Raw genomic sequence first — 13,974 nt, forward strand, 5'->3', positions numbered from 1 at the left:
GCTCGTGCTGGCGTTAGCGGCTCCTTCACCCCTAGAGGATGGCTTGARGTGGAAGGAGAGCCAAAGCGTATCCCCTAACGATATCTCTTACAGCACTTTGTTTTTCCTTCTTGCAGTGTATCCTTGTATCGGGGAAATTGCCGACCTCTCCGGTTTGAGCCACCAATGCTGGACTTCCACGAACAGTAAGTTGGAAAAATCTTTTGGATCAGCCGCCCTCGCGGGGCGGTGTGGCCAGTGTCCGTGAGCGGCGCCGGCGCGGTGTCCGTGGCGCGGGTGGCCTGCGTGCCACGGGATCAGGAGCTGGGATCCTGACTTTCCCTTGGAGACGCCCTGTATGGCAGGAACGGTATCCACGGTGCCGGTGGCCTCCCGGGAGGCCGGTCCGAGCAGCCGGGAGCGCCGCTGCGCTCCCCCTTCGGCCGCCGCCGCCGCCGGGGGTCAAGGCTGCGACTGCCCCTGCGGCCGGTTCCTGCCCTCTGCGAGGGCTCCCCGCGAGAACAGGGAGAGGGGCGAGCCCGGGCCCTGAAGCCAGGCCGGCCCTCGAGCCGTGGGGCCTCGAGCCGTGGGGCTGGGCCCCACAGCTTGAGGCACCCTGCGACTGCCGCCTCGCGGGCGCCCTCAGGGCTCGCAGCAGCCGCGGCCGTGCCCGGCCGTGGGGATGGAAGAAGCRCAGAAGGAAGCTCGGGTTTGGCGCTGCCGGAGATGCTCCTCCCGGCTCTTGGAAGCCCCAGTGCTCCCAGAGCTGCCCTAGCGCCTCGCTTCCCTCTCCAGGAACTGCTGGCCCCGCACAGGCGGCCGCGCTCCCTTAACCTTAAAAAATAGCAACAGACACCGTAGATACGTGCGCTCTGTGCGTGATGGCTGAAAACTCGACACAACGTGGCCTGAGCGAGGCTGTTCCCAACGCTTTTGTTCCCRTTCCCACACGGGAAGGACGCAGCCAGCGGCGGGGCCGCGCGTGTCCCCACGGCGCGGGCGCTGCGTGCGGAGCAGCAGCTCGGCAGGAAGCTCCGTTGCACAAAAGCAGCCTCGGAGCCCCGGGGAGCCCGGCCGTGCAAGGAAGGGCTGGTGGTGTCGGGCGGCGCGTTGGGGCTCTCAGTGGGGCAGCCCACTGCTTAGGACGGCGCACTGGCTTAGCCCACGCTTAGGCAGCACGCTTGCTTAGGACAGGCAGCTGTCCTAACCACGAGCCTGGCTGCCATCTCTGCCAAGGCAAGCAGCGCAGCTGGAGGTGCTGCCTGTGAGTGGGGATCTGTGAGCACCAAACCAAGAGCTTTTGTAAAAAGTAGCTAGAAAATAAGTGAAGTTCTCAGTTTTCAGTGATAATTACAGATTTTTTTTTTTTTTTAGCCTTGAGATAGGCTTTTCTACAGCTTTTCTAATATGAGCGTGATATATTCTGCAGGCAGAAATCACTCCCCTCTTAAAATCAGCCAGGGTTTCTGTAAGGCATCAAAAATAACCTTTAAAGAAGGTTGAGGTCTGCGGCTGCAGCCCGCCCTCAAGGCGTTCAGCAGCAGCGCGGTGGCTTTGGCAGGAGCCTGCCGTGTCCCCGGCCTCCTGGGCCCGACAGGCTGCAGGCGCCAAGCAGCTCGCCAGCCAAATAATGCGGAGTTTAGTGGGAGTTTTTGTCCTTTTTTTGATTTTTCCAGCTGTTCTTTCAGGCGGCCTCGCAAGGAGGAGTCTCAGCTGTTTGAATATTCCGATCCTGCCGGCCCCGCTGCGAGCGTGGGGCTGGAAGTAGCTCAAGAGAGCGGGGAGTTAGCAAATTAGTTCTCCTCTTTCAGGAACTTTAGTTCACAGCAGTAAATACAGGAGAGTTGATTTTAACGAGTGGAGAGCTTATCCGGATCCTTATTTTTCTTTTATTTTTAACCAATGAAAGGCCTTAAGTACTTGAAATATGCAACCACRTATTTATACTGTACATTCAATACATATTTTAACATATGGGAAGTTGAGATCTTTAAAGGAGAAAGCTGCGGAATTGAGCTTTCCCGTTTCTGCTGGGATTTTGTTAAAGGCAAGAAGACTTCGGGCAGTCGCTTGGCGTTTAGTCCAGACCTGCCCTGTTTTGGTCGCGTATCCCGTGAGGCTGCGAGCGAGGGGGCAGCTCCTGACACCCCTAACCCGGGGGTCACAGGCTAAGACTGCTCTGTGGATGGGATCTTGGTGACTCCTTGGAAAAAGTCTCATTTATCCGTGTGGGATCCATGTTTGCTCCTGCACACGTGAAGAACAGCGCGTGYCCCGTTTTGTGCTAAGCAGGGACTAACTCCTGGTCAAGCCTAAAGCAGGAGAGCTGTCTCRGTCTGTGAAGGGCGGTGGGACCTGGAAGCTGCTCAGCGGCCTGGGCCCACGTGGTGGCCCCTCCACTTTCCTCTGCTCTTCTCCCCATGGGGCGTCTGGGCCCCCTCGGGTGCCTCYGTGTTGGGGCTCCGGTTGGGAAGGGGCCTGTGCGGCCGAGAGCCGCGCGGTGTCGGCTCGGAGCGGGGTTTGCCGGGCTCCGGGAGCGCGGCCCGGCTCATGGAGCCGGCAGCGACACGCCGGTGGCCCCGGCTCCCTCCGGAGGGGCCCCACACGCAGCCCCACGGCGCCAGGCCCCGCTTGCTGGCGAGCTCCCTGCCCCACGGCGCCTCCGGAGCTGCCGCCCGCACTGGCTCCAGAGGCATCCGGAGCGGGAGCTGGACACGGCCCGGCCCCCAACGCTGCCCAGCGTGGGGCTGGGGAGTGCCCTTGGAATATAGCAGGGAAAAGCAGGAGGATGATGATGATAGACTGTCTGGGGTGACCCCAGTTCTCGCTCCAGTCGTCTTAGCGCCGCTTCTTGCATCCGCCAGTGTTGGTGTCTGCTCCGTGTGTATCCTTTGGCTTTCAGTAGCGGAGCTGTGTGAGACTGGTAAATGAAGCTGTGTTTTCACTGAGGGGCCTAAACTGCGGGCAATAAGAAGAAATGTTAATTGCCCCTTTAGAGGGGCAGTTCTCTCAATCCGTGTTTGCTTCACAGGGAATAGTTGCTCTTTTTTAATTAAGTTTGAGACAATCAAGCATTTCTCCTCCAAYTCTTGGCAGGAGCTGCTTGTGTTTAATTGAAAGAATCTCCCTCTTGATCTCCAACGTAGAAATTAATCCAACCACAAGGACTTTCCTGTAGGATGCTGCAGGTACTCTAGTTTCCATGCAGGAAAACGCAGAGCTGCAGCAGCGAAGGGCTTCAGCACGGGCTTGTTGGTGCATCTAAACGGGCAGCACGTGGAGCAAAACAGGGTCACGGCTCCCGCCTGGACCTCGCTGGGAAGACTCCTGGGGGATACGGTCCTGGAGGGAAGAGGATCCAAGAGAGCCGGCTGATGTTTGAGGATCTCCTCCAAGCTCATGGAACGGCCCTTCCCAGCAAGCAGGAATCRAGCGAAGGCAGCAGGAGGCCCCTGTGGATGGAGAGGAGCTCCTGGCCGAACTCGCACACAGGAAGGGAGCGCCACGGGAGCGTGGAGTGGGGCAGGAAGCGGGGCGGGTGACCAGGGGGCTGCAGAGGAGCCTGGAAAGCGGCTGTTTGAAACACCACCACTTTATTTAAAAAAGGAAAAAAAAAAACAGCAATTGTTTTAAAGGCCACGGAGACTTTGGCAGAACCTCGTTGCCTTCGCTCGGTTACCAGGCCGGCGGAGCGTTGGAGGCCGGCTGCCCTCGTGGCAGGGAAAGGCTTTGGAAGCAGCCGCCAAGCCCAGGGAGCGGGAGGTGCCTCTGGGGCAGGAGCCGCCCTCCCGGCTCCGCTTTGCCTGCTCCTGAGCCGGGGGCACTGAGGTGTGGGCCCTGTCCGGGTGTTTTGTTGGRGTGGCCACGTCCTCATTCACAGTCCTCTCTGGGGTGACAAGCACTTGGTACGCGGAGAAGAGCTCCAGAGTTTGCTGTGTATCTGTATAGGTTTGCTCTTTGGGTTGAGGAGGTGGTAGCTACAGAGTTCTGGCAAACTTGGTAGCTGACCAAGCCTCTTTCTTCCTAATATTCTTGGGCACGGCGGCAGTAGGTGCCTGTGCTTGGGGCTGAACGTGGGTGTTGGGCTTTGCACAGGTCCCTCCTAAGGAGGGGAGTCGTGTTGGGCAGCGCTGGCCTGTTGAGCCAGAGGAGGGGCTGAAAGGATGACACGAAAAGGAATGAGGAGAGAGGGATGTCGGCAGGTGTGAAATTAGGAGGAGCGAGGAAGCCAGGAAAGCAGCTCAGCGATAGCAGAGCACRGGACTGCGCGTATTTCACTCTGCAAGGCACGGTGCCTTTTGTTAAGGTTCACAGTTGTGTATCTGAGCTGACTCCGCGTCCCTCGCCGCTCTCCGTGCGAGCCAGAAGGTGCTGCCTGTCACCGGGATAACCCGGTGAGCTCTGGGGCAGCCGGGCTCTTACCGCTGGTGCTTCTCTTTGGTGCAGTCTGTGTTGTAGAGCAGAACCGCCCTGGCCCTCCCGTTGGCAGCTCTGCAAGCGCAGCAGCCCGTGCTGCTTTGGCCCCTTCAGCAGAGGCAGGAGCGTGGCGGGAGGGCTGCCTGCCTTTGGGCATCAGCACCGGCTGGCCTTGCAAGCAGCTCTTTGTGCCCCATAAGTTTGGGGTGTGAGTTTGAGATGTTCGGTGACGCGAAGCAGGGGCAGAATGGGCATAAGYTTAAAGCAAAGAAGTGGCAACCTTGAATTCCAGATCTTTTGTTTTTGGACCAAATCGCGATGGACACTCGTAGGCAGCAGCGCCAAATGACTGATCGCTGCGTCTGCCTTCCCTGGCTTGGGAAAAAGTCCGAGAGGCACCGAGGTCTGGGAGTGAAAGTGGGGCCTCCCTTGCCCCGTAAGCAGGTACGAGTTGCTGGAGGTGAAAAGGAACAAGTTTAATGTAGAATAAATTATTACTGTGACTTGTTGCTGGAAAAATGCTCCTGTGTTGAGGCTTCAGTGCTAGAGTTTCTCAGGAACCTCTTTTTCTTCCCCTTAGTGTRGGTCTGTGTCCGTATGCTTATGTGTCTGTATGCTTAATTGTGTAGAGTATATGATAAAATGCAACACAATAGAAATTCTGGATTTTAGGTAGGGGTATTTTGCATAGAGTTTTCTCTAGGGCATGTTCTGTTTCCTTTTTAGGGGATTACTTAGGTTGTGGTGCAGGAATAAGAAACTTGCTGAAGTAGAAACCTGAGAAACTACTTGTTTTCTGTTCGTCTTACTATATAAATTGATAAATTTATGTGAAATTAAATGTCAAGTTCCTTGTGTTTCTTTAAGGTGGAATTTGCCTGTGTTATTTCAAAAAAACRTTTAATGGAAACTCTATCGATGTTAATCACTGCTATATTTATTTTCTGGTTCAATGAGACAAAGTCTAATTTTGTATCATTGATCAAATGCTGGCATTTAATTTTTTTTTCTCTCTTTTTTGACAGGCCAGTTGGAATGCCAAAAATGGAAAAAGTTTACCTACATAATCCTAGCTCAGAAGAAACAATTACATTAGTATCAATATCTGCTACTACATCACACTTCCATGCATCGTTTTTCCAGAATAGGGTGAGTGGTTCTGCCTCCTCCCAATGAGCGTGTCCCTTTGCCGAAGGGGAGCTTGTTTTCGCCCTCCCCTTCTTTACGTGAGCTTCCTGCTGCAGCAGCTGGGCACAAAGGCAGATTCCTCCCTCCCTGATCTCCTCTCTGTTACCACGTGGGGTTGAACTGGCCGTGGAAATGCCCACGGACCTCTGGGAGGRAGGAGTGGGGTGTCCTGCAGGGATCCTAACTGCATGGGAAGTGAATACTGGCCCTGGCAGGTCAACAACACGTCGCTTTTTGCTGAAGTGACCAAAAAATGTACTTTACTTTAGAGCACACCTGGCAGCAAACGGCGTTCAGAGCCTTTGGGAAAATTGTAATCCCGCTGAAATGGTGTTAGTCTGAGACGGGTTATCCCAAGGCAGATATCCCGGTGCAGCTGCCGCCGTTGTGTCACAAGAGCCTCCTGGAGCTCGAAAGGCAGGGCATGAGCAGGGCTAACTCTGAACTAAACTGCTCTTAACTAAGTTGCTGACATAGCCGTCTAGTTTCAGTTTTGTTGGGCTGTGGTTTAGCGGGGGCTGTGTAAAATGCTTTTAGGAACAAAATGCCTTCCTTTGGAAACTGCTGAAAGTTTTGCAGTGACTGTTCTGTGACCTCTCAGTCAAAGTATTTCTGCACTGTGCAGAGCTCTGCACTTACAGTTCAGCCTAAAAATCAAATATAAACGTGCACTGGATGTGCTGTGAAATAGTTTTAATTTATTTGCACATCTGTTTAAAAATTCTGCTAATTTCTTTCTAGATCTATAATAGACTTTCTAAAGGAGTCCTTTCCATAAAGCACACCTGGAGATCTTCTGTACCACCCAAAGATTTGCTTCTTTGTGTATTAATGCAGTGGGTTGATGTTCTCAAGCAATTTTGCTTCTTCCTTGTCTTTTTCTTTTCTCCCCCCAGAAAATTCCTCCAGGAGGCAATACGTCCTTCGATGTAGTTTTCCTCGCGAGAGTAGTGGGGAACGTGGAGAACACTTTATTTATTAACACTTCTAATCATGGGGTATTTACTTACCAGGTAAGGGCAGTAAGTGGAGAACACTTGGAAACAGCTGAGAGGTGTGAGACAGCCGGGACGGTGCCGGTTGTTGCTGTGTGACCCACGGGAGTCTTTGTACCATGTTCCTTGTTGGACAGGCCTGTCAGCTTCCCTCGCAGGCSCTTGTCACCCCACAGGAATCACCCCGGTAGAAATATCTGTGGGGAAACGCTGTAAACAGGATCCCTGGATTGGTTTTAAGACCCTTTCAGTGCCCTTTTTCCCTGCCCGGGGTGTCTTGGTGGCTTCTTGCCGCCATCGAGCGCGTTCTGTAGAGCTCCCTGCTTGTCCCGTGCGGTGACAAGGCACTTCTCGAGCTGGCAGGAAACTCTTTGCCGGAGAGCTTGGAAGCCGCCCGTGCAGTGGTAGCAGCCGAGGAGGCTCTGCACCTTTTAAGCCCTGCTGTGTGTGTGGCATTTCAGAACGCCAGCAAAGGAAAAGGTGGCCTGAGGCTCCCTGTGCTCCGAGTGCCGGGGCTGGGAGCAGCGGTGGCTGCGGCCCCGCTGCTGCTCCCAGCTCAGCTGCCTGGCTTGTCTCGGGCCTGGACCAGGACACTGCTTTTAAATGCTCAGTTAGAACTCTGCTTGAAACCTGGCTGGGAAAACATAGCGGGTGGGCTGCCCAAATTGGCACATGGGCTCTGGAACCACTGCAGACTGTTCCTTACGCTTGTTTTTGTCCTTTATGTTTTATCCCAGGTGTTTGGCATTGGAATACCGAACCCCTATCGGCTGCGCCCTTTTATTGGGGCAAGAGTTCCTGTAAATAGCAGTTTTTCTCCTATAATAAATATCCACAACCCTCACAGTGAACCATTGCAGGTGAGCTTGACAGGGATGTCAAAGATTCATTTGTTTCTGGTATTAAACTGGAATTTATTCTGGAATATCTTAAAATGCCGTTTAAATTGCAAAGCTCTACCCCATTATATAGATGCTTCTCTATGCATAAATGCAATTCAGTCGTACTAGAGAATGCAGATTATGCTCATAAATCTGWGTGTGCTGAGCCAGGGTTTAGCTGTGAAATCTGTGGAGTTTTTTTTAATTCTCATAATAACTGCAAAAGAAYAAACTAAACATCATGGTTGATTAAGACAAGGACTGCAGCAGACAAAATGTCTCATGGGTTGAACTCGGCCAAGACTCATAGCTCCCTTTGGCATCAATATTATTTCATCCTCATCCTAAAGCTTGAGGAGTCATCTGGGTTTTATTCCTCTCGATCAGCAAGGACAGGAGCGATGCTCCCWTCATTTGCCAAGCTGCTTTCAGGAAAACAATGCAAATAGGGAGTGCGGGGACCTAATAGGTGTGTGAGATGCAGGTAGGACAGCGAAYGTCTCGGGCAGTTCCGCAGCTCGGCCCCGGCCAGGGCATCGAGCGAAGCCGGTGGATGGGTCGAGCACTGGGGCCCTGGGGTAGGATGCTGTGGGGTCAGTGACCCACAGAACGCATGTGCTGCAGAAGGCACTTGTGCTCTACGGCAGCAAGTACCTGTGTTGGCATCGAGAGCAAACCTGGAAGGGACTGTCACAGTCCAGCTTCCTTCCATCTCCATGTGAGGAGGAACTTCCCTCCCTGTGAGGGTGCCAGAGCCCTGGCACAGGCTGCCCAGGGAGGCTGTGGAGTCTCCTTCCCTGGAGATCTTCCCAACCCGCCTGGATGCCGCCCTGTGCCCCGTGCTCTGGGTGTCCCTGCTGGAGCAGGGGGTTGGACTGGATGATCTCCGGAGGTCCCTTCCAGCCTCAACCATCCTGTCATTCTGTGAGCTGCTGCCAGACCATAGGCCCGTGCACTCTGGGCTCCCACTGTTGTCAAGTGGTAACGTTTTCCTGTTTTCCAGGTGGTGGAAATGTATTCCAGTGGGGGTGATCTCCACTTGGAGCTCCCAACGGGGCAGCAGGGAGGTACAAGGAAGCTGTGGGTGAGTAATGAAGTCTTGTAACGTTCATTATACTTCTCTCTTTTTCAACCTGACTTTCTCTTGTTGCTTGATCTTTTTCTTAAAGGAAAAAAAGTGTCCCATAACAACTGAAGCAGTGACAGATCTAATAAATGTTTTTCCTTCAGTTCCCACTACTAATTTAAGGAACCATTAATGCTGAGCGTTGCTTTTTTGAAATGAGAGGAGCAAAGTGATACCCACGAGAATGAATTACACCCGTGTCAACATCCAGGGCACTGTAGATGCTCTCATGGCCTGTGCACTGGATTTAGCCCACAGGAAAATTATGCAAATAAAATACAGAAAAAAAAAATTTAAGGCTAAGGAAATCCGTGCTGCCATCCTTGTGGGTGAAGAGGGTGTATGTTGGTGTTCAATAGCAGGCGGCTGAGTTTATGGCAGGGGCTGTTGCTGTTTCTGGCTGCAGTAAATCTCTGGCTCGTGAGTCAGTGCGGGCAGGACGCTGCTCTGGGCCGTATCCCTGTGTGCCTGTCCACATCCCTGGTCTCAGCCCCAGTTAGATGGATGCCCAGTCTGGCCTGTGGAATCTGTGCTGTGCTTTTCACTTCACGCAGCTTTTGAAGTGGTGCGTCCTCGTACCTTTTAGCAAAACCACTTTCAGGATGCCTCTCAAAGTTAAGTTTCAGCTTTGGGCCTTGGTGGAAACTATTCCTTTTCTTCGATTCTCCTCTGGAATTTCAGAGTCCTCAGGCTGCAGTGCTGGTCTCTGGCTGGCTCCAGCACGTCAGTAGTCCCTGAGAGTTACATCTGTAGTGAGCAAAGCCAGGGTGTTGCCAGCGGGGCAAAGAGGAAGATCACAGAACTTAATTCCTGACTTCTGGAGAAAGTCCAAGTCCGTGAAAATGGAAATATCYTGACCCAAGATAGGAAAATAAGAAATAAAAAAATAAAGCGAGTAATCACAAGCATTTTATAAAATATGGTGGAAAAAACACAAACAGATGCTGAGTTAAATATAAGCAAGTATTAAAGCTGGATTCCAAAAGGAACATTTTGATGCTATTTTAGTCAAATGACTGYGCTTCTAAAGAAAACCCTGTTAATGCAACAGAGCTCGAGGGGAGTGTTGAATTCTCTAACCGTAGGTAGGCGTGCACAAAAGTCCCAGAGCCATAAAGAAACRAATGGGTTTTGTTTCCTCTTTCTTGGCTCTGCTTTGTTCCTCGATCTGTTTCTTGAGCATGTAGCAATGCAGCTTTTCTGGGCCAGCTTGCAGATGAAGAGCAGGGTGGAAGATGAAAAGCAGGATCTAGGGGCAGCTCTTAGTGACATCAGTGTGAAAGCGTCACTCCACGGCAAGGGAGAGGCAGGTAGCTGAGCTCTAGTCAGCTCCTACCCCTGTGTTCCCTGGAAAAGGGGTTGGGTTAATACAAATCCACGTTACCCCCTTGCTTTTCCTCTCAATCTTTGCTGTAATGGTTTGAAAGATGGCGATGACGTTGTCTAAAGTGGCCTTGATGCCAGCTGCTTGGGTGAAATGGTCCAGATTTGCAGGAGTATTTTCGTAGTCGCTGCTTAAAGGTACTTCATGGGGCTGACAAATCGTGGATGACCTGTGCAGAAGAATCGAATGACATCCTTGGGAATGTTGATGAACCCCTGTGTTAGGTCAGATCTGGATTGGAATTAATTGTGAAAATTAGTATATAGACTTTAATCTGGGAACTTGTCAGGKAGTAGCAGTTGAAACTAGGACTTGGATAGGTGACGCTTTTCAAAGCAAACTCTTACAATCTCTGGTCCAGACAAAATACTGCGGGACACCCACAGTGAGTCGGTGTGAGTTCTGTGCTGCAGAAGGAGCCGAGGGGATGGCTGAGGCACCGTGCACGTATCTGGATTGTGCCTTGACCAGTCTCCATCATCAAAAATATAAAAGAAGCTGCCAGCTGAAAAGCACCCATGCAAGGCAAGGGTTACCCCTCAGAAATGCCTACTTGCTGCCCATTTTATTTGCATTTCAAGTGCAAGAATCTTCAAATTTGAAATGAGTTTTCCTCCTCTTCAGTAAATCCCGACCCAAACCACCAGCCCATCAGGTGGTGGGAACACGTGCAGYGTTAGTGTTGGAACCATCAGCCTGGAGCTGGCTCCGCATTGCAGTCGCGTCCAGCAGATACAGCAGGGAGCGACTTTCGAGCTTGGAATGCAGTTTGGGACTGCAGGAATAGGCTTGGCTCGAGAAACACCAGCACCTTGTGGCTTTTTGCTGTGAGCTGCTTGATGGCTGATAAACTGGCAACTCTTCAAACTCCTGGATACTTAACGATTCTGCATTTGTTTTGATTTGCATTTAATTGAGTGATTTTAACGTTCGCTTCTGTATCACTGAAGCTGTATATTTTTGTGTTTTTTTTAATGGGGGGAAGCAATTAAAGTGTGCTTGATGTTCTGGCACTCTTTATCACTAGATTTTGTGCTTTCATTCTGTCAGTCCACTGCTTTCTATTACAATTTTGATAAAAGTTTATTGAATGGGACATGGGATCCCTCCCGTGTATACTTAYTTTTAATCAGGGTCAGTATTGTGAGGATTTCTTCTGATGATCATTATACTATCCAATGTAAAAAATCCTTGCTATATCTAATGGTAATTAAAAAAACATTGTCTATATTTTACCCTTTTTAACTTTTTTTTCCTCTTAATGCAGTTTTACYTAATACTTTTATTGTAATTTTTTGGTTTGGCAGCTCTTTCTGTAATTGCTGTGCTCTAATTGGTGTGCTTTGATTATTTTATTAGGAAATTCCTCCCTATGAAACGAAAGGAGTGATGAGAGCCAGCTTTTCTTCCAGAGAAGCGGATAATCATACAGCTTTCATTAGAATAAAAACAAATGCCTCAGACAACACAGAATTTATCATTCTCCCTGTTGAAGTAGAAGTTACAACAGGTTTGTAGAAAACTATTTGTTGAAGTTGTTCGACTTAGTTTATTTTGAACCGAATAAAAATTGGTAACTTTATTTCTTTATTTTTAAGCTCCRGGAATCTATTCATCCACAGAAATGCTAGATTTTGGTACACTACGGACACAAGGTAAGTTAGACTTTAGACTTGAAGCTATTTCCATTGCAGGGGAGCACAGTTACCTTGGTGCAGTTCAGGAGCATCCTGTTTTTAAAAATAGGGCAAAACTGTGGTGAAACTCCTCCCAAACACACGCACTTGTGAGTGAAGTTGGGACACGTGCAGCAAGCAGTAGTTGACACATTAGGTTTTAGGGGTAGTAAGGAGATATGTGTTGGTCTTGCCTAGTTGCCCATGCTGTTCTCCAGAAGCCAGTAGTAGCAGTGCTTCTGTCTGCATTTGTTCTATTGATTGCCCTCCCCACAATAGTGCAGGTGCTYGGAACCCAATTTTGTATGTGATAATTCGATCTGTTTTCTTTAAATCACCTGGATGCCACCGTGTGCCCCGTGCTCTGGGTGTCCCTGCTGGAGCAGGGGGTTGGACYAGATGATCTCTAGAGGTCCCTTCCAACYTCAGCCCTTCTGTGGTTCTGTGTATATTTGTAAACATTTTATCCTGTTAGTGAGATTGTTTAGTGAACTCAAAAAGCTGCAATCTGTATGTGGCAGAAAACACAGCTGAAGATACCTTGCAACACTGTAGAAGGGTACACTGTTCTCAAAAAAAAGTCAATATCTTCTTTTAGAAAGTGGTACGGCTTCCAAAGTATTGTTCCATGCAATTTGCTCATTTAAAGACCTTTTAAAGCTCAATTTCTACTGAATACTGGTGCCTCTGATAAAAACATTCATTGTAGCGTTATTACCCTGTTCACTCCTTAACCTCTCTGACTTCTAAAACATTAACTGGAGCTTACGATACCGACCAATACATTAAAAACGTGTCCAAGTGTGTCAGGTTCTTGGGATTAGGTTTGGGATGAGATTTGGCTGTCTGTGCTTTTAACACCAAACAACAATTGATGTAATTTGGGGGAAAAAAAGCTAGTGCAGATTGCTYGTGTATGTGTTGATATAACCTAACAGCTCCGTGTGTTTGTTTGTTAACAGATCTGCCAAAAATTTTAAACCTGCACTTACTAAATTCAGGAACAAAAGATGTGCCAATTACAGTAAGTTTTATTTCGTTTTTGTTTGAATCATTCTGCTTGGGTCTGTCTCTCATAAAAATCGATCGCTCACAGATCACTGTGCGCTGCTCGGAATTGGAAGCTACGAGATGTGTGACTGAAAATACAACTTTGTAGTTGGACAAACAACCTGCGTGCGCGTTACAGCTTGCGTGCTTTACAGAATCGTGTGCTTTACAGCAAACCTGCCAGAGCGGGAGGTCCAGTGGCTCTTGTTCTCCTGAGCTTTTCAGCTCTGTAGCCTGAAGTAGGAAAAAGGGCCTGGGAAGCTGCTGGAGCCCTGTCCCGCGAGGCCCCCTCGGCTGCAGAGGAAGTGCCACAGATGGAGAACCCCAGTGTGGGGATTTCTGCTTGCTACTTATATCACAGCGTTTTGCTTCTGTTTGGGTCATCTACCTTCATTCGCCCATATCTTCTTTTAYGTATTTTTTTTACTCTCATTGCCCACTCTTTTTCTCACTCTTTTCCATTCCTCTTCTTTCTCTTGCARATTATTTTTGCTGTTAGCTCTACTTTTTCTCCCAGTGTAGTTCAAAAAATAATATTGAAATACTGGAAAGGATCCAGAGGAGGCAGGAATGACTGAGGGACTGGCAAAGAGGCCGTGCTGAACTCTTGGAGAGCGTTGCAGTGTTTATAAAGCTTGTGCCTATAGCTAGGGAAGAATATTTTAATAATAGAAGTCTAACACAAACATAAAACAAGATACTAGAAAAAGAGACGAGGCAAATTTAGGCTACGAATAACACATTTTTACAATAAGAATAACTTTCCACGGTGATGATAGCCCACTGCAATGCTGCTTGCTAAATTATTGCTCCCTGGCAATTTTTAAGTCGAGACAAACTTGTAATATTATAGGAGCAAGACTTAAATTATGAAAGCCCTAATGCTTTTTACATTAGTGAGACTGCAGTAGCCTCAAGGCCTCATATGGTCTTTGAAGTTAGGAATTGCCTCTGGCGCAGCGTGGTTACATGTTTTGGTTTGATTTTCTCCTTTTTTCTTTTAAGGAATTATAAAACTTTTACAACCAACAGGTTGGAAGATTCCTCAAAAGATTTGTCGGTGATGCCTGTTCTTTGGTCTTCTTAGAATGGCCAGATTTTAGGCATATGGATAGTTCAAGTGTGAAACACTTGTCCTAAGTACAATAGAAATAATTTTAAGCTCAAGCCATCAGTCTCACTTTTAATCTCTGACAACATATTACCTCCTCCTTCGGACAACAACCTACCCATTTGTTTGGACAGTGCTCTTTGCAGGGCCAGCAGGCTGTTGTTTCAT

General features: G+C 49.5%; 1 protein-coding gene across 1 annotated transcript in view; it reads left to right on the plus strand.

Moving 5' to 3' along the window:
- TMEM131 (transmembrane protein 131) overlaps positions 1-13,974 on the plus strand; it is a 66,782-nt gene that overhangs the window by 18,110 nt on the left and 34,698 nt on the right. The window contains 8 exon segments of the mRNA XM_026035619.1: positions 117-185; positions 5,421-5,544; positions 6,480-6,596; positions 7,316-7,438; positions 8,463-8,543; positions 11,329-11,479; positions 11,568-11,624; positions 12,608-12,669. Coding sequence (XP_025891404.1) covers positions 117-185; positions 5,421-5,544; positions 6,480-6,596; positions 7,316-7,438; positions 8,463-8,543; positions 11,329-11,479; positions 11,568-11,624; positions 12,608-12,669 — 784 coding nt within the window.

This window comes from Nothoprocta perdicaria, unplaced genomic scaffold (assembly GCF_003342845.1).
Source record: "Nothoprocta perdicaria isolate Ctin4 unplaced genomic scaffold, notPer1 scaffold_163, whole genome shotgun sequence".
NCBI lineage: Eukaryota > Metazoa > Chordata > Aves > Tinamiformes > Tinamidae > Nothoprocta > Nothoprocta perdicaria.